Genomic DNA, 21989 nt, shown 5'->3' with positions numbered 1-21989 from the left:
TAGAAAATAATAGAAATTGCGAGAATGAATGGAGTTTGCGAAGGACTTTATAAAATATTTGCAGATCATCGAAAAACAATATTTGTATATGTCTACTTTGAAGTAGTACATTTTATAGATGCTTAATTTTACGTCTTCAAAATACTTGTGGAATGATTTTACTTACAGCCTGCGATATCAACAATAATAAAAAAATAATCTTTTGAATTGACATAAAATTTCTTTTTTTTTAATTTACTGCTTTTTAAACAGAAATTAAGCGAATTTGTTTCGAATTACATTAATAGATAAATTTAAGTGTTAAAAATAATCGAGAAGGAATATATTTTTAACAGATAGAAATTTCAATTCAAACGTATGTATTTTCTTTTTATCATTAAGTATATTAATGAATTACTTTATCGTTGATGCTATGTTCTTAAAATTTCCAATCTTTTTAATGGCATTGCAGAAGAATAAAACTCTGAATTATAGTAAGAATTAAAAGGTTTATAAAAAATGAATGAGTTTTTTAGTACACTAAAACGGACAAAATAATTTTTTATGAAAAATATGTATGTCAAAGCAAAAAAAAAAAAAAAAAATTAAAATCAGAAAACGAGAGATGATGTTATAAATATAGTAACTTGGAACGCCTGTCACTAATATATTTTAATTGAATAATTTTTATTTATATTATTTTCAGAATCTCGCTTTCCTGTGATTTTTACTTACGATTGCAGATTTTACATCGATATAGCATACTAATAAAAACGTGACAATTTTAAAATATATATATATATATTGCTTTTTTTTAGTTTAATATAAACTTCAATAGCTATTTCATTAATTATTATGAATACATATAACCAATCTTTCTTTTGTTCACTACAATTGTTACCTTTTATACTAAATCAAAAGTTAAGCTATTATCTGATAATTAAGTTCTCAGAATGAGGAAAAAATATTACCCTCTCAGTAGAACACACAGTTTTATAGAATTTTGGGAGATGAGGAAACGAATGAAAACCGTGCAGAAATAAAAACAAGGTGAATGAAATAAAAGCGATATGAAAAACTGATTATGAAATTACTGATTGATTTTTGGATTCTGGATTCTTGTTCTTCATAGCAAAAATACTTCAAAAAAGAATTATGATCACTTTGTATTGGAAAAAAATAAAGTGCAATTTTATAGACTGAATTCAGTATTCACGGATGATAGATACCCACCAGATCTGAGCGAGAGTCGATCAACGGTCTTTGAATATCTATTTTAATCTTTTGCAATCCGAAAGCAACTAGCTGCGTAATTATCGAATACAAAATCTCGTCTCATTACTTCGGTAAATAAATCGTACAAGGTTATTTTTTTTTCTGAAAATTAATTTGCGATTTTTCACTTCTTTTCAGGCAATATATTTTTCAGTTATAAAAATAAAATAAATAAATAATGTATCACCTGAGAGACGCCATTCGAGTGCTAAAAAGTTAACTATAGTAAAAATTCAATGCAGTTACCTGTCTTTGACGAAACGGAATTCGGAACTATTTTCTCCACCCAGGTTGGCGAGTTCCATGAGTTCCACTCTAATAGGCACTCCCCAACCGTTCTCATGTACTTCTTTGACATGCTCATCGAAGCCATTCACCAGACTCCTAAGACCTTCGATAGTGTTGGGCACCCCCTTCAGTGGAACAGTGGCGTAGTACGAGATTTCCATAGTAGCCTTGTCCTTCAGTTTGCTTTGAACCTTCTCCAGTTTTCCTGTGGGCGGAACAAACAGCTGACATTCAGTTGGCCGCTAATCAATATCCGGATAGTTGGCAGTAAAACTTTTCCTCGACGAGAGCTATCATGTGCCCAGACATGCCTGAAGGTGGGGAATGCATTGACTGAATTTATAATGGCACCAACAACGATACTGACAAAAGGAGAGGTTGAGAATGGCAATGGAAATAAAAGTGTGGATTGCTAAAGGCGTTAGTGGCAAGGGATGGTAACATCATTGTGGAACATATTCCACAAAAGAGGAATCAAGAAAACTACGTATTATAAGTAAATAAGATGTGTTGCAGAATTCAGTAAATATTCTTTCTTCCTAACAAGGAATCATTCACAGAAATAAATCTGGAGCGAATAGTATGGATTTGCAGCAGATTTTTGAATAGTTTTCATTACAATGAGTCACTCTAAACTGGTAGGGAAAGCGAAGAAAAAGAAATCTAAACCTTTTCAATATTTCAGATATGCAGAATTTATCCAACTTTCTAACTTATTATACTGATGAAAGATTTAAATTTCACTAATTATTAATTAAAATCTCAAATTATGAGAAAGTTTTAATTTTTGCTTTCTTTTCTCAATAGATGGTAGCACTATATAAACGGTATTGTATTTCTTGATTTTAATTAGTTGAATGATTCATTCAATCATCTTTTTGTTTTAAATTGATTCCTTAAATGATTTCAGTGATTCGGGATGATCTTTGACTAAATAATAACCATTAATATTTTTTTAGGTGATTATAATTAATCACAATTTTCTCGTTATTTTATTGTTACCTAAGGGATAGACGAGTAGATTTCGTAATATGAAAATGAAATTAGAAAAAAGAAAAAGCTTAATTTTAAAAACCGCGTAAAAAAGAAAAAGTGAGATAAAATATGTTTGCTTTAAAATTTCTGATTTCTTTCCATGAAGGAAAAAGAAAGACAGACGTTTCTGGCAAAGAGAAATGGCTCGCAAGAGGCAAACGTATTTTAAAATGAAACTGATATTTCACATTTCCTCGCGCCACTCAATAGAATTACGGAATATACAGTCGTTATAGAATCTGTTTAATGATTTTTAAAATTTTATTGTCACTACTGGAAATTCAGTGGGGAAGGAAATGCCAATTTTTCTCTGCTCAGATGTTTGATTTTTGAACCAGTTTTTAGACTTTATAAGCAATTTTTTTGCAACTCCTATTTCTTAACATCTAGCAAGGTGTAAATTAATTTTAAATTTCTTTTTTCTTCATATTTAAAGAATACCCAAGTAGCGCATTTAGTACAAACTGCAATAAGTTCAACGATAAAGTATACTAATTATGATAATTAGAAAGAATAATTATGAATAAGGCTTATGAAAATCATCGTTGGTACCTTCTGCCACCAGACTCTGTGCGTCTCCTCTGTTGAAATTTGACTGGATTTCAGCCGTGATGGCACTGAAGTCCTCATCACGGTTGGCTCGGAATCGGATTGAGGCTAGCAACTCTCCACCATAGGTGACGCTTCGCACGAAATGAGTACCCAGGTCGTTTTTGTTCTTCGTAGCCCATGAAGGGAAAGGCTGCACCTCTGGGGGGAGAGCCACAGTAACCTGGAGGAAGAAATTTAAACCTAAACCTAAAATGTAATCATCCACAGAGTTACAGCAACTGTCAGCAACATAATAAAAATCGCCATTTTTGTGAACATACTAATTAACGAAAACTTTCAACAATTTCTGCTCGTCTTAATCATCTCATTCCTCAAATAATTCGAACTCAGAATATTAGAGCATCTGGATTTCTCTTTCAGAGAAAAGAAAAATACTCTGCCACTTCAAAAACTGCAATGACAGCCTATGTTTTTAAGGAGTTGGAATACAAAAGAGGACTCTGCTTAGCTTATGGCAGCTAGGCAAATATATTCTGGGGCAATCTTTGAGATCTCTCAGAAAACTTAATCTGTCCAATAAAACCATCTGAGTGAGTAACGAAAGCGCACAAATCAAGCGCCACGGGTATTCAATCAATCACAATTTAGCGAAAGGGAAAGAAATTTTGCTTGTATATTCGGTAGCCTCAGGCGACCGCCATGGTTTCGTTTAACAGGCGTTTGAGGTCTTCCAGTATTGGCAAAGGGAATATAATTGTTGCTATCTGAATAGGAAGATTAATCTTAAAACTACTTTGATATCAAAATTTTGAGAAATGTGGAACATGAACGGAACTTGTCAAATTTCTTACAATAATTTATGATCAGTTATCCGAAGCCGTACATCTATCAGCACTATGCTTTGATTCATTGTAATGTGGCCTTCTTCGTTTTCAGAAAATTTACTTTCTGGAAACTTTTCAAGCTCTCTATCATTTTAAGAAAAACAATAATCACCATTAGATCAATAATGAACCATTTGCTAGATTATTAACTAGCCAATAACTTTAAATATTATAATCATTTTTTAAGTTAAACACTGCGGGGCTTCGTTAAATAAAAGTTGCTTATTTGTGAATATTTTATAATTTAATAACCTTTTTAATTTAATTTTTTGAGCTGGGACAGTTTTAAATGTTTGTTTTTAAAAAATGAGATTCCTTTACATTCTTACCCGAAATCGAAAGCGTAGTTTTAATTAAATTGCAGAATTTGTCCATTTCACATTTCATTTAAAGATAGAATCGAAGTATTATCATTTGTTTGTTCTAGGCAGAGTCGACACTTTTGCAAAATTTGATCCAATCAATTAGTAATGTGAAATGTAAAAAATTGCAAAAGCGTATGTATAATAATAGCAGCAAAACTCCTCCAAATTTTAATCGCATTTAATAAACATTTTTTTTATCAATAATTACTTTTTATGATATAATAATTTGTTTACCTGTTTTTGTACAACACGATATCTGCAAATAAAATTCAAATTCTTATATTCACATACGTATATGTCATGCTTCCGAACTAATTCGTTATTCAATTATTTTTTACGTATTTTGGTGCTGCCATCTCTTGTCATAAAATATAAATATAAATGTTTAATGATATTACACGGGACTTCCAAATTCTTACAAAATTTATCTTCAACTGTGTCTAACATTACATTCTCTTGATTTTAAACTATTTAAAAAATATCAACAAAATAATTTTTATTTCCTACATGAATTTATTAAAAATGTTTCTTAGTTGGGGCTTGCGTTTTACAGTCAATTAAAATTGAAAACAAAAAAACCGTTCTGACACTGCTCATTCAAAATCATATATTAAAATGCAAAATATCGCTGGAAAAAGCAATGATTTTTTATATATTTATGCAATTTGTATTTATGCATGATATCTTCTTGTTCATTTGGCTTGGAACATTAAATAAGATTTTACCAGTATCAATTACCTTCATAATAAAATCTAGCCTACAATAATTGTCTTTAAAAAATTGGAACACATAGTTTTGATTTGATTTCTTAGCACTTCAATTCAAAATAAGTCTAAATTGATTCTTCTTCTAGTTTTGTCATAAGGAACTGATTTAAGGGCAGTTAAAATGTGAGACAAAAACCGTGTCATAATAATGGTTATATCCAGAGTTTAACTTTCTTCAGTAAAAGTTCTCAAAATAGCAATTGAGATTTTTTTTTGGGGGGGGGGGGTTATAATCATCGTTCTTCCAGAAAATGAATAAAAATTGATCCTTATAAAATCTGGTGTATTTATTTTAAATGAAATGCTGGAATTATTTTAAATTGATATTATTTTCAAATGGACCAAATACTAATAAAAGGTGTTAGAAATGTACCACATTGCATTAAATGTTAAATGAAGTTAACTGTTTTCACGAATCTTTAATAGGATTAGTCAATAACAATAGTTTGTGTTTTTACAGCAAAGTGTTGCCATTTCCGAAGATTCTTGATAATTCTTTATAATTTGAGAAGTATATATTAATTTCTAAAAATTATTAACTCATATCTTATAAATAGTCTAGCAGTACCCGCACGGCGTTGCCCTGCTTACTGCTAGACTATTCCGTGGCATACCATCCCAACGGAAAAATTAGCTTTAAACTTAAGTCTAGCCTCCGCCCGATATGACGTGGGCATGTCAAGTAACATCAAACAAACATAAAAATATATTTAGAAATAATGAAAAATAACACCAAACAATTTTTTATATCACAAATTCTAAAGTATTTAGAAATGTTAAAAAGGTAAAAATATGATATGTCTATAGACAAAACAATCCACTAAAAATATACAATAGAAAAGCTGTTTTAAAATATAAAAATATACAAATAAGTGATTGTACTCACTGTTCCACAATTTTTTATCAACTCTGTATAATTTGATATGAAAATAAAATTCAGCTTACATCATAAAATTTCTTTGCAAACTATATTGGTTGCTTTTCTTCCTGGTGTCAAGACAAAAAGCTTTTGTTTGGATGTAACTGTGCCATATAAAGTTGTCCATGAGAAAAACATTCTCCGCTTAAGTCAATTACAGCAGTGTGAAACGTTTGTCCTTGGGCTTCATTTATTGTCATGGCGAAATAGAGCTTAACTGGGAACTGAACACGCTTAAAGAAAACGACAAATCTGTTGGAATGAGAGGGATCTTTGGTATTAAAACAGATTATCCAGCACCAAAGCCAGTTAAAAGTATTGCCACAATATTTTCAAACTTTTTATTTGTAATCGAGTGCCATTACACAGTTTTGGAGGGTTTAAATTACGTAGTAATAGGAGCACCAACTTTTAAAAATAGTTTGTGTGAAGGAAGATCAGATGGATTAAGAGAATTAAAAAATTCAATTGCATAATGAACAGCTTCTTCACTATCTACAACTGTGTCCATTAAATAATAAACTTGATCTGGGGTATCGAGTAAAGATAGTACCAAGTTTTTGACTTTCTGGACATGGTCATTTATAGGTCATAAAATTGCCCTTTCTTTAAACCAAGCCAGACTGCGAAGCTCGAGATAAATCTTAACAATTAATTCTTGAAGACTTTTAACAGAAACACAGAAATCATCAGTAATGGTGATTTTCTCATCAATCATCAACAGTTCACCATTCCCAACTTTAAGCAATAAATCTGCGAAAAGGGCATTATCTTCTGTAGAAAAAGGAACTCGTATATTGGTTGTAAGTGATAATATTGCCATTTGTCGCCAAATGCATGAACTTTTGAAAGAAGCATTTACTTCATTAGCTCTTGTTCCTCTAGTTACAACAGACAAGATTTGACGAAAATCTCCAGAGAACAAAACTGAGCAACCGCTCATAGGCGAGTTAATGCACCTGATATCACGCATTGTCCTGTCCAATGCTTCGACCGATGTTTTATGTGACATTGTTGCCTCATCCTAAACAATTTTTTTTAATAATTTAACGGTTCTGCTTTGTTTTCAAATGTCACATACACTAATATTAAATGGGAAGCTTAAACGTGGAATGTGCTGTTCTTCTTCCTACCAGTAGTGTGCTGCGATCCCAGAAGATGCAACAACAAGAGCAATATTTCCACCAAATCTTATTTTGGCAAGTAGCAAATTAATCAAAAATGTTTTCCCCTTGCCGCCAGAAGCATCCAGGAAAAACAGTTTTCCATACCTGTTCCTTATGCTGGATATTATTGTATCACAAGCCTTTTAATGATCCATGTTGAGTCGTTGTTCATTAGATGCAATGGTTTCTAACATCCGAGATTGATCATATGATGACTCTCTTGAATAACCATTATTGCTTGGCTCTAGATGAAAGTTATCAGACAAAGGAAGACCAAAGTCTCTGATAGATTTGTTTGCAAGACATACTACTATTTTGTTGATTTCGAATAAAGCTTCATCAAATATGCTTTGATTGTAATTCATGTATTCTAATGCCAACTGCATTCGTTTTTTGTTCAGAATATCTTCAGATATGCTTTCTTTTGGATTTAACGTGCCACATGGGCCAAGAATCATGTGTTTTAACATAGTTTCGTGCAATATCGGATCCACTTGCTTAGGCGGCTAGTATGCAGAAATAACACTGTCTATCTGATCTCGATGGATTTCATTTTGCAACCACAACAGAAGATGAGCATGAGGTAGGCCACGTTTCTTCCTTTCAGCTGTGACACAGAGGTGTCCAAATATCTTATCATTAGTTATCAAATACATCAACTCTCGAATAGCACTCTATTAACAATATCATATCGATCTTGCAATGCATTGTTCGAAAAGAGATTGTCTTTAATCCCAATTAACAGGTAAGTGTGATAAATAAATCTGGTTTGCCATAATTTCCGACTAAAGTCATGGCTTCCTATTTTCTTTCACGAAGATATCTTGCCCCCTCCCTCCTATGAAAGATGATGGTAAGATAACTAATTGGTCTATATCGTCGACATTTCATTGACTAATAAAGCTCGAAGTTTTGATTGATTATTTCGAATAAAAGCCAAGCGCTTTGATTCAATTTTAGCATACTGGTCTACCAAAAATTGGTTTGGAAGCTTTCCAAATCTCAGTATTGTATTAAAGTCATTCTTTTTTGGCATAATGCGGTATCAATAATAGTTCATGCACGATACCGTTTTTCGTTGTGGGTTCCCAGTATTTGGTTAAACTTGTGGAACATTTATTGAACATCCATCTTCACCTATATTAACACAATATTAAAGGATACTGCAAGCTATCATAGGATCTGTGAATTTCAGATATTATTTTAAGGCTGTTATCTCGGCTACAAAATCCAATATCTCTTCTGTGAAATTCTTGCCCATTTAGCACAACAGCTACTTCACTGGAGTTGGAGCATTATATCTGCCTGGATGCTCATCAACTAATACTTTATCAGTATGTATGACAATTTTAAAGTCAGGTACAACAGACGAGACATTTTCAATTGCTGTTTTGAAGGCCTGCATGTAACAATTATGATTGTGTAACATTTCTTGTAAAGTTATTACCAAAGAATAATCAAGAGTTTGCCGAGCTATGTTACAAAGTGTCAAAGCTTGTACTTCACGATCAACAATAAAATATATCTGAAGGAATTTGTGATTGTTAGGTTGTAGTGGAAAGAAAGGACCAGCCAAATGGTAGACTTGGTCGTGTACTTTAAATCTTGACATAAAAAGGTGTTCATGCACTTGTGTTCATACTGGCTATGTTCTTCATTAACTCTTTGGAAGTAGGATGTTCATTAGTAAGAAGTGAATGTAGTGGTTCAGCAGGGGAGGGGGATTTCTTCTAACTTAATCTTTTCTAATAAACAATACATGCCATTTGATTCATCTTTCCATTTTAAAGCTGAACAATATGGGCTGAGTATAGACATTGTTCCTATTGAAACTGAAGCCTAATTCCTGTAATTCACACATGGATCGTAATTCAGGACGGAGTACTCCTTTTCAAATTAAATATTAGGAATGTTTGTTTTTTCGCTTCTTCTCCCCTGTCACAAATTTAAATGTCTTTTTTGTCAGCAGACAGGCAATCATTTTGCTCCTCAGGAGATTAATTCTGTCTCCGCTATTCTATTCAGTTGCAATGCGATTTAAAGGAAGTCGGTTATTTCGTTCATCAACAGACTCTCCTTTCCTAAGTGTGGACATTATTTCTCAGATATTCGCTAATTCCTCTTCATTTTCCTTATCACGCAGCAAACGAAGCCTTTTGGCATTTAATGTGTTCCGGACCAGGTTGGATTTCCTTCTTTTGAGTATAATGAGATTTGAATCACTGTTTAAAATCGGGCGTAAACAAAGAAATGTATCGCATATGAATACCACAGCTCTTGCTATTTGCACATGCGAAGTTTGAGATTTCCGCACACGTGCAGTTAAGTGCAAAGCAGACATTGCTGTTTTACGCATGCGCGAATCATAGTAGGAAAATAATTAAAATCGCAATTACAAAGCTCCTTTTTTATTTTGATATGACTTCCATATACTAAAATCTTTTTACCTTATACGTATTTTATACGTAAACCTTTGTACCAAAATGGTACAAATATCTCCAACATTCAGGAGACTTCATTTTATACTATGTATAGATATCTAAAAATCTGAAGAAAATTCAGCATTAATTGAAATATAGCTCAGGACTATATTCAGTAAAAAAGGAATTTTTAGCATCTTTTTTTAAAAAAAAAAATCCAGAGTCAGGAAATTACACGAATTTTCTTGATGAAAAATATCTTTTAATTGAAGATATTTAAAGTTATTTTACCTTAATGGCAATAACTTATTTTTTATAGAACTATTCTTTACCAGTATTTTAGATGTAATGTAGAGAAACAACAGATTTGGGCAACATAATTTACTATCACATATTTAACTTTCATGCAAAATAAGTAATCAAATGCAAATCAGTTGCAAAGGAAATTTTGATTTTTCTCTAAAATCATGGAAAATATCTGCTTTCAAGGCGAAGCAGAAAGCATTTAGCATTAGCAGAAAGCATTTAGATGTGAAAGTATAAAATGGTAAAAATATGAATGAATAAAATAAAGTCATAAACGTTTGAATGAATTAAACGGTGGTTCTCTATCACCAAAAATAAAATGAAATCTTGTATACGTTTTCATGTTTCAGTTAAGATTCTTGACAATAAAAGAACAATTAAGCGGAAGCATCACATAACAAGTGTAACTCAGGTTTAATATTGTGGAAATTTGATGATGATCGAAATATCATTAACTTAATCCTTTTCTCGTTTTCAAGGCACTGAAAAAAAATTGTCTATAATGTCGAAGAGAATTGGAAGACAACATTATAAGAGGTGCAAACATATACTGCATAGGGCTGCTGGGTGGAGGGGGACGGTAAACAAATCGATTAAAAACATGTTTAGCTAAATAAATTTGTAAAAAATAAAGTACATTCATTTCGAAAAAAACTATTGGAATAATATTAACTCATTTTTGTATATTTGGTTACCTGTTAAAAATCATTCATTAGGTAATTTCAGTATCTATAAGTAGAGAGCATAGTAAAATATAATATTGTGTACTTGTGTACAGACGTAGTTGCCACCCTATCATAAAGATTAATGAATAAACAGGTGAGATCTTTTATATGTTCACAAAATTACTAGAATGAAAAATTAAAAGTAACTCAATCCTTAAGTTTAAAATGTAAGACTAAATTGATTAGTTTATCGAAACAGAGATCTGATGATTTGTACTCCTTTGGGCTGTCAAATGCTTACATCTGCCACTTATGGCAGCAAATAAGAGCTCATCCTGAGGGTCCAAGGAAGTACCTCTTACCGATCATTTTTACTTCTATTATGATATGTCATCTACAGCTGAATACTGCTATCCAGAGTATGAGTGTGGGATTAGAGTAAAATCTTACAACTAATAGTTCATTTTACCATTAATGAAGAAAAGTTGCGATTACATACCGTTTTAAACTTGAGTCTGGTCAAGATTTCTATGATCCTCCCTAGTTTCGAGGTATCCTTGAGGTAGGAGCCGGTCCCTTTAAAATCCACTTTCCCAGCCTTGACCTTGAGGGCCAAATCGGCAGATACTTCCAGCAGGTTTCGCACCTCTTCGGCCGAATCACTGGTTTCATACCTCGAAATACTCTCGGGTTCGTGCAGCACCTGCAGAAAATCCATTTTTTCTTTACTATTCTGATGATGATGTGAGCTCAGCCTTTTGCCACCATTTGTTTTTAGGCCTTTTAATAACATCAAATATAGTTGTCTAGGGTGATGTAATGTAAGTTTGATGTAATTATATGTGGATAGCTTGTTCTTATTTTTCTTTCCTTCCCCTCCCCCTTATTTTCCTTCCATCCTGTTCCCACCCAACTGTTTAGGTAACTCCGTGTTATAGGCACCTGGGGGCGCAGGATAGCGCTATTTTGTGTATGTTAGTATATTTCAGATAACTATACGCTATTTCAACATTCAGAATTTATTTGTTAGCTTGTATATTATCATAATTAAATTTTGAAATCCTATTAATGTCACCACCAATTAGTGAAAATAGAATTAGAAGAAGAAACAATTACAATTAAACATTTGTATTTTTTAATTCACTTATAAAAGCATTTTTATTTTAATAATCAAATTAAAATAATCATAATTATTTAGTATAATTTTTCCACCTAATATTCTGATATCGCCTACAAACGTACGCATAGAACAAAGACTGGCGGGAATAGTCTCCTCGAAGTTTTCTCGCATACTCTCCGATAAATATGACATGAACTAGAGTTACAAAATATTGACCTTTCGCGCATATTGAGCATTTTTACTGAGTGTGACTCTGGCCGATGAATCCCTGGTAGGTGGTTTAAGAGTTTGAGTTATTGACGTGTTTTTACCAATCCATTGAAACAAAAAAGTGTCACAACAGTACACGGAATTGCAAAATCCCGCACCGAATTCGGCATATTTTAGCTAATGGGCCCACCTTTACATGCTTTTGAAAGTACAGATCTACAAACAGTTTTGGGGGCACTAGAGATGTTAAATATCGAATTTTATTTATCTTGTCCTACTCGTTTTGTAGACATCGCGCTACACGCGAATAGCCGGACAAAGGCTTCCACTGAATGGAGTGTGCTAAAAATTTGGTAGAAATTGGGTGTAAAGACCTTATACCAAATTTCACTAGTCTAGCTTTTGGCATTTTTGATTTATCGTTGTCAAAGATGGGCAGACAGAGGGACATTTTCCAAAAATAGTTTTTATCGTTTAGAGACTTATCGTTAGAGTTATCGTTTAGAGCGCAAATATATTTTAGAAGGTAAATAAGTGAAACTGGAAGCATTTTTTTTTTTTTTGATATTTTGATTAACTAAAAATTCAACACATTTTTGTCGTTTTCCTCCATGATCTCCATAAATATCTCTGATAATATTACGAGTGCGGAAAATACTACAAATTATAAATACTCGAAAGTAACGTAAGTAAAGAATATCTTGATGTTCCCCTACTTTCATCTACCGTAGCTCCCAAAACTGAGTGTAGTGAAATCTCTCTGAGAGTCACTCTTCCATTCCGAGAAAAATTTGCCGCTCTGAAGGGTTTTCTTTGCAGTGCAAGATAATTGCTGTAACACATAACATAAATAAGTCTGACGCATCTAAAATAAGTCCTAGACTTATCTAAAGAGAAAATAGTACAATATTTATTTATTTATTTTATTTTATTTATTTATTTATTTATTTATTTTTTTTTTTTTTGCATTTGATAGAAATCCAATATAATTTTACTCTTTTAAGTTTTTACGCTTCTCAGAAGCTATCATTTTTTCAAGTGAAACCGTTAAAAAAAGTAAATATCTAACCGATTCGTTTGTTATTCAGTCGGGATTTCCGATGGCTTCATCTATTTTGCTCAATATTGATTGAGCTGATATCTTAGCTGCATTAGGATCACCAAACGTATCGGAAAATGAAGCGTCAAAGACAAAATCAATGCATGAAAGTCAGAATAAATTCGTTTCCTGAAATGTTTAAACACACGACATACCATTTAGTTAATTTAAATCAGCCTTGAATTAATTTTAGATTTGATTAAAAGTATGTAAAAAAACCCGCCTGTGTTCGATAGACCAAAAGGCGTTCCTCCGCAACGGAATCACTCCACTGCTGCTTCGTGTTGGAAGTAGTAGGGATTGTAATCTGTTGGCTAATTAATCCGACTCCGTAGAATCAATCGAATTGTCTCTCGATTTCTCTACTACCGATACCATAGTTAACGAAATATTTAATGATCACTTATTTTCTTCCAGAAGATTTTAATCTACATAAGAACATCCCTGACAGAAATTTGCCTCATCCATTTGACACCACAAAATTTCAAGTCTTCGTATTCGTTCAAAATCTAATCCTATTCTTTAATAACTGTTCATTTGAGTTCGTTCGCAGTTAAATAATTCAGCTAACTTTCTCGCCAATTTTCTGTTCTCATATTGATGCAAAACTTGAATGCGTTGTTCAAGGTTTAGGGAAAACGCTCTTCGACCCTTTTCTTTCGTTTCATGACAAACTTACGAAAGAAGCGGGAATGACAATTTTTATTCCAAAATTATCGGAATCCACTAATAACCAATAAGAAGCAAGAAATACACAAGGCCATGAACCTTTCTGCTCCTGGTTAGAAACGGTAAGTGATTACATTCATGAAAAATGAGATGAGTGGCAGCAGTTGAGAATGAGTACATAATTTACATTCTTCCTTTAATATTTAAAATAGCACCATGCTAAATTTTTACGATGTTCCAAATTTGAGTATACACTTTATAAAATTTCAATTTGGACATTGGCATTTCTTGAAGGAACTAATATTATTAGTTTGATACTACAATTTAATTTCATTTTATATCCTTGACAAATCAGATCTTTTTTTGTTTGTTTGTTTCTCGAATGGAGCTCTAGAATCGAAACTATTGTTGATATTCGGAAGCTTGTAATCCAAATATCTGAAGAAGGCAAATCTTTGCGCTCATTTCAAGCCATGATCATAGATGCATGTATGCATAATCAGGAGCAAATCACCGAACTAATGAATAAACCTTGTGGAGAGAGAAGAAAGCCTCAGTTCAATGATGAAGCGAAACAGTATGAAACAAATACGATAAAAACTTCAAATGATTGCCGTATGAATTACTTTATTGAAATGTATGGCTATAGGAAAGAGCGCTTCAGAGAAAGCGCTCTGTTATGCCAACTCTAATGATAGGTTAGCCAGAAAAAATGAAACCCGTCTTTTCCGAAGTCATTAGAGATGAAACAATTCTTTTCCTTAAAAGGCATATTTCAGAGTCTGAAGGTTTTTAAAATAACGTCCTTTTCGATTGATGAAAGTAAATTCAAAGGAAGGTTGGTTGGTTGTTAGTGTTTTATGGCGCAAGAACCATACTTGATTATACTGCGCCAAGGTAAAAACTTCAAAGGAAGATGAAGGTGAATCATGCCACTTAGAAGAAAAGTTTTAGTTTTGTAAACAAAAAGATGTGCAATAAAATATTTGGTTATACTATGTTTATGTTAGACTAATTGTATGCTCCATTTTGCGACTAAAAAGTTATTACCTTAACATTTATGTTCAGAAAAATATTATGCATCACTTGTTCTTGGCTATAAATATAAACGTCGACTTCTTTGACGTTTTACTTTCTCGCAGACGAAGTATAGAAAAAATATTGTAATAGTCGAAAAAATCGAACACGAGATTTTGACGAATCCCCGCTTTCTAGGCTTTTTTGAATTCGGAAAATACATTTTTAAGATGTCTCTGATAAAGATAAGGAAAAAGCGCTTAAATCTAGACAGATGAAATTTGGTTTACGGTCTTTTCACCAAATCGGTAGACTTTCATTTCTATATGTATGTAAAAATGCTTTTTGTCCGAAAGCTTTAAAGTAGAAGTTAAATACTTTTTTTTATAAATTCGGGTTCAATGTCCTAATTCTTTTTAAATGCTTGAATATAATTCGAAAACTGCGCGCTATCGAGGTACATTTTTCATTTTTTTTTCCTTCTCATTTTGTACGCGCGGTTACAATAGGTGATATATATAGATGAAAATTGAATAGATATTTATTTATACTTTATTTTAATTCCATATTCCTGGACAGATCAGAATAAATTTTGTTGCATTTATTTCTAAACCTCCAGAAGGATTAAGTAAAATGTAAAAAAGGTACAGTGTCTTCATAAGGAGGGTGAAAGATGCTTAAAGTCTTTCTATCGTTTTTCTCCATAATGTCAACGCGTAGAAACTATATTTACGTCATCTTAAAATTTAAGAAATGAGTTTTAACGTTAAACTAACCTATTACCAATTATCAGATATTCCTTTGCCATTTCTTCATATTATTTCCCTTTTTTTTCAGTCATTTTTCACGGTTCACTTCAATGCATTTTTCAACAATACCATTTTCAAAAATGATTCTTTGGTTGTTTTAAAAATGATGATTTTTATGCAGATTTCTAAAGTATACTTTTTTTTATAGATGTACTCTCTTTTTACTCTTCATCATATCCTGAACTTTAATTTTTGATTTTGAAAATTCATTAAGGTATCTTCCTTGCCCAAATTTATGAATAATTTACGTATGTCATTATCTTTAGTAAAATTCTGTTTCAATTTTTTAATACATTCCAAATTTTATTTCATTTTATTTTTCTTACTTCAAAGATGAATTTAAGTGCATAAAATAAAAATAAAATGTGTCTTATAAATACTTTTGAATTTGAAAATAATTTTTACTTTGATGGTTACAAGAATTTGGATAGTGAAAACAATAGATTAGAAGCAAACGAAGAAGAAAACTCGTTTTATTTTGCGCAAAATCGATGACTGCTGATTTGGTATATCTCAGTGTTGCTTTAGAAATACATTTCTTTTACTATTCATAAATAATCTGAATTTTACATTTTTGCACTTGAAAATAAAAAGTTGCTTTCTTTTAAAGTTTTTAAAACTCAGAATGTGCGCTCTCGACCAAAAAATTGAGACTTCTGGCCCATTCCAGAGACCTGAACCTTCTTCCGTTGGATCCAAACTTTTTGGTGACCCCTTTGAATGCATTCCGATTTTAAATTTCGAAGAAAAGAGTTTCGTGATGCGCACTCCTGAAACCTTTGAAGAGACTGAATAGTGAGATGAGAGACTGAACATGAAAAGTATGCGATGAAACGTCTTTTCTCATACACACGCAAGAAACGGGATCGCTCTCATGAAGGTGTTTGTTATCTCAGAGAACGGTTTCCATGGTCACAAATGATGAACCATTGGTGTGAATTCATGGTGCAATCCTTGAAAAGTTCGGGTGTTTTTTTTTTTTTTTTTTTTTTTTCGATTTATCTCTGAAATGCAGTTGAAAAGTTGAAAATATCCGAAAATCGTAGGTGTGTTTTACAAGCGTTTGAAACAAAAATTGGACTCAAAACTGCATTTGTCATCCCAAAATCTCATACCAAATTTTGATTTTTTTTTAAAGCCATGACGTTTTTGAGTTATCAAGTTTAAGTGTTTCTGAAAGTGCAGACCCCTAATCGATCCACCCCTTATTAGATTTGGTTCAAAATTCGACCGATGCTTGTTAAATCGCTGTACCGAATGTTATCTTTCTCGGCTGATGCGCCGACTTGTATACCTGAAGTCTTCCTCTGAATGGGCTTTTGCTCACCATTTGATAGTAATCTACACATTTTAGGTAAAGATCGTGTACCAGATTTCATCTGTCGACCTCAAAGCGTCTTTGAGCTATCTTTGTCAGAGATACAGACAGACATGTTCCCAAAATGTGTTTTTCGAACTCGGGTAAGTCTCAAAAGTGAAGATTCGTCAAAATCTCAAGTTCGAATTTTTTAAGGATGACAATACTTTCTCCATACTTTTGCAATAATGCAAATATGTGATGACAAGGAACAGTAATAATGCAAGACAACATTTCAATTGCTTACGTAAATAATCACAAAGAATATATAAAAATTTATTTAAAGAATGAACTTTGAAGTCATGATTTTAAACTTGTGCGATGCATGCAGGGAATATTTTGACGGTCTTAACAATGAACGGCGTGTTGTGCAGATTGGAAAAAGGTTCAAGAATATTTATTTAAAGCCCGTTTCGGGGCCGTTTCAAAGCCATCAAGCGATGAATGAGATTATTTAGCTCCACCCTTCCTGACTTGAATGAAAAGAATGATGAAATATTTTTCATTTTTAAATTTAATGAAATTATAATATAAATAATATCTAATTAAATAAATATAATAATTTTTATTACTCTGAAAGTTAAATGATTCTTTATCCTTTTTAAAATTTAATTGATAAGCATCAGCAGCAAATATTTTCGAATCTTTATTTTTTTTCAGTGGAGATACTGTAATAAAATAAACATTTAATTAAATAAAACAACTAACTAATAAGTAAGTTCGTAAAATATTAAAGAATGTAATGTCATCGACAGCACACATGAGTATAAAATGCCAACATTCTAATACATTCCAGAAGTTAGTGGAGAATCAATAGTTAAATCTTCACAGATGAACACAAATTAAATAAAGCTTAATAAAAAAATTGAACTAAAAATTTATGTTTCTTAATCATGCTATCTTAATTAACTTTAGTAATTAACGCAATCTTTAAGCCCAATAAGTGTAAGAATTCCAGCGCTTCTAAACCGAGATAATTTTTCGTGCACTACAACAGAATGGTCTCTCCATATGAGCGAATCTCTTCTATTTCTGCTGTTTCAACCCTTATATTTTTGCTATATTTCCGTAAATGCCCGAGTCAAGGTTTTGCCGAACTGGGCAAATTGGGGAAGTCCGGATTCATGGGGTTAAAAGCAAAAAAGTAAAACTTTCAGAATTTTGTGTTTTTATTTTTCATAGGATTGGACGCTTCCTTCGCTCTTTTGATACTTTTCCATTAATATGAAACCAGAATACAATAGTGCGTCAACAAAATTCATTATGATTCAGAGTAATCATAATTTGAAGAAAGGATTATGCAAAATTGAATTATTGGCTTAGAGAAGTGAAAATAGAAACACTCTTACAAAATTAGTTTTGAAGCATTCAAGTTACTGGCTTTCAACTGGCCCTGAATTTGTAATTGGGAATTGTATTTACCTTGATTTAAGAAAATCATTGCTATTGCTGTTGATTAATCCCGCTCAGTCCAGCATTGCTGACCAAATCCTGGTACAAAGACTCATGACAAAATAAAAGTGCAGAGATCTTGGAGGCCCAAGTATCACAAGAATTAGAAGTTTGATTTCCGGCCCACATGCTTGTTTCGCACTGAGGGAAAACTCTAGTAACACGTCCAAACGAAAGCCATCCATTCACTGTTCAAGAGCTCAGCCGGTATTTGAATAGTGCTGACTAAGAACAAAACGAGAAAACCTTTAGCGTCCAACTCGTTCATCCGGCTTCTTAAATATTAATACGAAATACATTTGAAATTTCACTTGTTATCTCATAAAACCGAAAGACCAATCTAGTTGATGAAGTGAAAATAAAAGAAAAAGCGCGAATGCATCAAACGACGAAATAAAAGTGGAACTGAAAATCCTGCTTCCGAATCCATGTCCTAAAGGAAGTATTTCTTTTATTACTATTATCTTAGTTTTTGCATCGGTAAAAGCATGTGATTGAATGTTTTGATGGATGAGTTTGAATTCCATGATATCATTAAAAAATTAATTGTATCAAGTTTATTGAACGACAAAATTATTAAAAATATGACATTGTACCGAATTGAAATTTATATCATTAATCAATATCTTCAATTCTAATATAACGCAATTTTTTTTATGATATAGTATTTTTGGAAGATATAGTCATTAATTTCCTTAGATTAATCCTAGTCATTAAGCCATATAATATGAGCGATTTCTGTACCAGAGCAATTATCTATTATTATGTATAGATTACTTTCAATTCTGTATTTCTTTTTTTTTAATTAAATGCTCAAAAAAGGCTTTCAGTTTTGTAAGTTTTTATTTACATTTGTACACATCGACATCCCGCTGGATTTCTTGCTTAAAGTTAACTTAAAAATGACTCACCCTCGCTTTGTCGAGTTCAGATTGTGGAAATATATCGATTCCGACTCGGTCGTGCCGGGCGTCGAATGTCCTGCCCAATAACATGGGCAGGATGTACATGACGTTAGCCAACATTTTGGAAAGTTTCGGCCGCAAATGTCACTGAAGCTGCAAATTTTCTCAAAGACTTGAAAACTCTTATCAGTATCGGAAAATCGAGTATCTGTAATCTGTGCATGAAGTGGGAAATAACAGATGTTGCGGTAGGTGCAATGTTAGAAAGAGAAGAGATTTACAGATGATATTTAGAATTTGCTTCAGCGTTATCGTAGCGATGATATGAAATAATGGCAAATAAATATTTTGGGGAATAATTTTTCAAATTATCGAGTAATCCTTGATTATTTTTCTTAATATGCGATCACCGTTTGCTGAAATTTCAATTAAATTTTTACTTTTATCTTATCAATAAAATCAACAGGATGAGTACACTTGAAGATTTTCTGAGAATCTAAAAACAGAATAGGTCATAAAAATCGTTACAAATAAAAATAATCGAGGCAAAAAAAATAGTAAATAGAAATAAAAAATTATCTTATCTGACATAGCACAGGTATCGAATTTTCATGCGCCACGTTTCGTTTTTCCCCCGCATCCGACACTCAATCAAAATGTACTAGATACAAATATAAATGAAAAAAAAAATACATCATTAAAAATGTGAACGCAACAGAAATTCAAATATTTATCTGATTTCCTTCATATTTTGTTCATAAATATTAGGAAGAAGTAGAAATATTTTATCGAAGGTTTCTTTTCAATGAATGAAACTTTTCATTGTTTATTAATAAAGGGTAAGAAAATGTTGTTAAACCCGCAGAATAGGATTTTGCCCCATCATTGTACTCATATTGCTTTCGATACTATTTAGACATAAGATCTTAACCGTTTTTTTATTTAAGACCAATTCTGACAAACCATTGCTTAAAAATTTTTAGTTTAGCGGCTGTGCAGTATTCTAATGTCTTTTCGAAAATATTTTCGTTCAAAGCATTATTGGATATATCAGCGCATAAATAATAAAAATCTAAATCTTTATTTTGAACTATAAGAAATAAATGCACGAGATACGTTTAACGTGGGTAATTCAATCAGAAATATAAGTATTCTTTGCCTAGCAGGGTTACTAGTCTTCTAAAAAAATGTCATCCGAAATGAATCCATGATATATATAATAGAATACTAATGCAAAATTCTAGAATTTGGTCCTAAAAAAGATATTTTTTTAAAAAAACAATTGTATCATTTATTTTAATAAGAGAAATTTTTTTAATATTTTTTACAAAAAATATGCATTAACTGAGTTCTTTTATTCGCTGTCTCTGCAACCATCAAATTCAGGATTTTATTTTTTGACACTGTCAAATATTTTTTAATATCCGTGATTCTATTTTGAGTATTTCGTAAAAGTTTGTCTGTAAGGTTGATTGATTGATTTTCAACAAAATGCCTTTATAATCTTGCAACAGATATTAATAACTCTGAAAATTCGTTCTTAAATTTAGAAAGAAATTTAAAAAATTCAATTTTATCATCACTAAATTTTTATCACATCGCTAACTGGGATATGATGGCCTGGTCGTAAGGCATCGGCTGCAAAAGTGGACGATTTGATGTTTGAGACCCGATTCCACCGAAGAACCATCGTATAAGCAGGTATGGTGCACGCTAAATCCATCAGGGCCAAACATCCTCCGCTGGTGCGGTGTGGAAATTTGGAGAGAGGTGCCAACTCAGGTGTCGTCCTCGTCCTTTGAATGCCGTTAAAAATGACGAGGCCCGTCCCAAAATGGTGTCTTTGTGTTGCTGTAAAAACGGGACGTTAATATAACTAAACTAAACACATCGCTAATTATTCGAGACTGCTAGAGCTCCAAATAGCATATCTACCTTTTCTCAATAACCGAATGGTTCGTGAAGAGCTGTTCAAAGAAATTATTTTCGCAGAAAACAATATAAAACAGTCGTACCCACCATGAACCGTCAATCAATGATTCATTTTAATTTTATAATCATTATAATTCGGGATGTTTTACTTTTAAACATTTTGACTAAAAAAATGAAAATAATTGTTTATTCTTCACAGAATAAAATTTATTATTTGTTATTTACCCACTTTATTATTTGGAAATAAATTCTAGCTGTTGCTTCTTTTTATATAATATTTTCATTCTTTTTCTGCACACTATATTTGGAAGTTAAGTATCTCATTAGGTTATTTTATTCCGTTTTTTAAAACATTGCTATTGTTCTATCATTAAATATATTTAATGATGAAAATATCAATATAATTTTTTTATCAGCATCAATAAAATACTGAATGGAAGAAATAAATGTTCATCGTTTCATGAGTAAAAAATGATATTTTAACATTTACTTTCTCGCATGTGAAGAATACAATGTACTGTAATCATCAATAGATTTGAACTGGACACTTTGACAAATCTTCACATTTTTTCCTGAGAACGAAAACAAAACATTTTTAAACACGATAACTCAAAAGCGCTTTGAGCTAAGTGGATAAAATTTGGTATATAATCTAGTCCAAATTTGCATATTTACTGGAATTTTAAAGGCAATCTAATTCGAAAATGACAAATGTCCGGATGTTTGAGTAAAAGTGAACGCGATAATAACAAAACTTAAAAATAATTGGGTTCAGAAAAAAGTCATTTTTTTTTCTAT

The 21989-nt window shown here is 31.9% G+C and overlaps 1 protein-coding gene across 1 annotated transcript in view; it reads right to left on the bottom strand.

The window, feature by feature from the left end:
* LOC129988386 (uncharacterized) overlaps positions 1-19424 on the bottom strand; it is a 36804-nt gene extending 17380 nt beyond the window's left edge. Inside the window, exons 1-4 of the mRNA XM_056096609.1 lie at positions 19266-19424; positions 11121-11324; positions 3130-3349; positions 1501-1747 (exon numbers count right to left, since the gene is read on the bottom strand). Coding sequence (XP_055952584.1) covers positions 1501-1747; positions 3130-3349; positions 11121-11324; positions 19266-19379 — 785 coding nt within the window. The 5' untranslated portion in view covers positions 19380-19424. The remainder of the gene's footprint in view (positions 1-1500; positions 1748-3129; positions 3350-11120; positions 11325-19265) is intronic.
* Positions 19425-21989: the final 2565 nt, after the last annotated feature.

The sequence above is a fragment of the Argiope bruennichi genome, chromosome 10 (assembly GCF_947563725.1).
Source record: "Argiope bruennichi chromosome 10, qqArgBrue1.1, whole genome shotgun sequence".
Classification (NCBI taxonomy): domain Eukaryota; kingdom Metazoa; phylum Arthropoda; class Arachnida; order Araneae; family Araneidae; genus Argiope; species Argiope bruennichi.
The sequence above is the reverse complement of the archived record's forward strand: the minus strand, read 5'-3'. Positions and strand labels throughout refer to the sequence as shown.